The 2,546-nt window shown below is 63.1% G+C and overlaps 1 protein-coding gene across 1 annotated transcript in view; it reads right to left on the reverse strand.

The window, feature by feature from the left end:
* Window positions 1–2,546, reverse strand: part of TBC1D22A (TBC1 domain family, member 22A) — a 155,021-nt gene that overhangs the window by 138,794 nt on the left and 13,681 nt on the right. Inside the window, exons 2-3 of the mRNA XM_014533159.1 lie at window positions 1,013–1,069; window positions 4–207 (exon numbers count right to left, since the gene is read on the reverse strand). Coding sequence (XP_014388645.1) covers window positions 4–207; window positions 1,013–1,069 — 261 coding nt within the window. The remainder of the gene's footprint in view (window positions 1–3; window positions 208–1,012; window positions 1,070–2,546) is intronic.

The following is a 2,546-nucleotide window of genomic DNA, read 5'->3' on the forward strand; positions in this document are numbered from 1 at the left end:
TGCCGCTGGCTGTGGTCGCGCAGGACGCGGTGGGCCGTCTCCATGACCACCTCGGAGTTGAGGCGCTCCGCCGCCATGGCCAGGAGCTCGTCGTCGTCTTCGCCCGCATCCCAGGCGTCGCTGGTGTTGCTCTCAAACTCCTGGAAGGTGCTGACTCTCTTGGCCTTCACGGGCGTGGTGGGCACCTTGGGCGTGGCCTTGAGCAAGCTGCAAGGCAAAGGCAGTCACTGGACCCTCGGAGCCCTGAAGCTCCCCCAGTCAGAAGGGAGCCCCCAGGGGAACAGCACACACCGCTTTCCGCTTCAATGGAGCTGGCAGAGGGGAGTGCACGCGGACCAGAGCCAGCCGGGGCGGGAGAAGCTGCGGGCTCAGGCAGGGCAGACTTGGTCTGTGCGGAGCACAGCGCTGCCGCCAGGTGCTCAGGTGCCCAAGCCTCACCTGGCAGGGCCCATACATTCTCTCCTCCCAGCGTCCCTGCCCCCTCCCGAGGCTGCGGGGGTGGGGGGGGGGGGTGAAGGGACCGCTCACAGACACAGACAGGCCTTTGGGGCACGGATGGGGATATGAGAGCCCCACAGTATGACTGTAGACAATATCTGGGCCACACCTTCCTCTCGCTCACCTGGGGCAAGGAACGGGACACACAGGGCGGAGGGAGCCATGGGCAGCTGGGCAGCTGGGCGGGTGCGTGGAGAGCGAGGGACACCACCACCCGCCGGCGGGGGAGCCAGCTCAGCCATGGGCAGCTGGGCAAGTGCATGGAGAGCGAGGGACACCACCACCCGCCGGCGGGGGAGCCAGCTCCGTGTCCCCTGCACAGGAGGCCCCCTTCGGGCTGTCCTTCCACATCTGCCCTGCCCCCGCCCCCAGGAGGACGAGTGTGAAAGGCCAACAGCGTCCAACGCGTGTTTGCTGGACGAAAGACCGTGCCCTCCCCCAGGAACTCCAGGGAGCAGGAGGGTCCCCCAGCCCCAGGACCCCGAAGCCCCCGGGAGAGTTGGGCATCACTTACGTGCCGTGTAACAGTGGATCAAAAGGGGGGTGCTGGGCGCCGTACACGTGCTGGATGCTGGTTCAAAAGAAAGGGAGCGCACATTAGCTTCTGTCGCTCCCTAGACTCTGTGGCCACGGGGCCCAGGCCAGCCCTGGACCCCCGCCTGAGGCGAGCGCTCCACCAATGCCGCCCGGTCACCCTCCAGCCCATCTGAAGGATGAATGCGCCATACAGGCCCACACCCCACAGAGAGCAGGCATTCAGCACCCCCAACCCCGCCTCCCCCCCAGGGCCGCAGCCCTAGTGGCGTCAGCACAGCCTCGGGCACCGCCACAGGGACAGGGCTGCTGGAGCTGCAGGGCAGTCCCGGCAGCCTCTGCGCTCGGCCTCATGTCACAGGCAGGACCTGACACACGCCATGGAATGCCATCAGGAAACCCCCAGCTGGCACCGTTCTGTCTAAAGCCGATGCACAAGCACAAAAAAGGCACACACAAGTTTTAAAGATTAATGGTTTTATTGTAACAGTCTGACGCTCATCGGGATAAACTTAGAATAAGAAGGAAGCAACACGACCCACGTGGCAGACAACCAGGTGGGTCACCTGCACAGCCCCGCCTCCTGGGGACGTCCAGCCAGGGGTGGCCACGTGACCCTGCGGCCGGTCAGCAATACGTGGCAGGCCTCCCTGCCTGACAGGCGGAGACAGTGGGTTCGCACCCCGAGCCCCGGCTTTCCCCTTCTCCTGCTCGGCACACGGAGGTGAGGCTGGGGCTGCCCAGCCACCAGCCACCCTGAGAGACACGCAGGAGATAATGCCACCAGGACGGGCGGCGGGCAGAAGGGGGAGTGTGGGTGTCTGGCAGCACGGCCCCTCAGCTTCCACACGGGGAGCACGGCCTGGCTGAGGCCTGGCCACACGGAGGGGACCGCGGAAAGGCTGAGGCAGCGGGGCTGGGCTGGAGGGACAAACGCAGAGCTGGGCTGCTAGGTACACAGATGAATGTTTTCATTTGTCGGAACAGAATGAAATCCTACCTCTTTGCTTAGCAATAGAGCAGGCCTAGCTGCCACGTCATTACTATTCTCCAATTTACTTAAATGCATTGACCTACTTTGCATGTACTGCTGGGCAGCTATAAAAACCTTAAGCAGCACATGTGAACTTAAAAGCACGGTAATGACAAGGGCACACAGGATTTTCCTGTGCGTTCCTCTGCGCTTCCTTGTAGCTCTATCGTTATTTCTGAATTAAGTCTTGAAAATCTTGCTAATGGAATGAGCACCAGCGGACTCATCCCTTCCTGGCCATCCCCCGGACAGAACGCCTGTCTCTCCCACTGTCCCACCATATGGCTCCGCCATGAGCATGCAGCCAGCGCTGACTGCCAGACACGCAGCTGCTCCGACGGCTGGTGACGGTAACACAGCAGCACACACCTCTGGGGACAAATGCTGCCCAGGACGCTGTGCTCTGAGGATAAGCTCCGGACAGGGAGGCCTGGGACATGCGGGGCGCACTGCTGCAGCGGGGCTGCTGGCGCCCAAGGCC

Source organism: Myotis brandtii, unplaced genomic scaffold (assembly GCF_000412655.1).
Source record: "Myotis brandtii unplaced genomic scaffold, ASM41265v1 scaffold952, whole genome shotgun sequence".
Taxonomy (NCBI): Eukaryota; Metazoa; Chordata; class Mammalia; order Chiroptera; family Vespertilionidae; genus Myotis; species Myotis brandtii.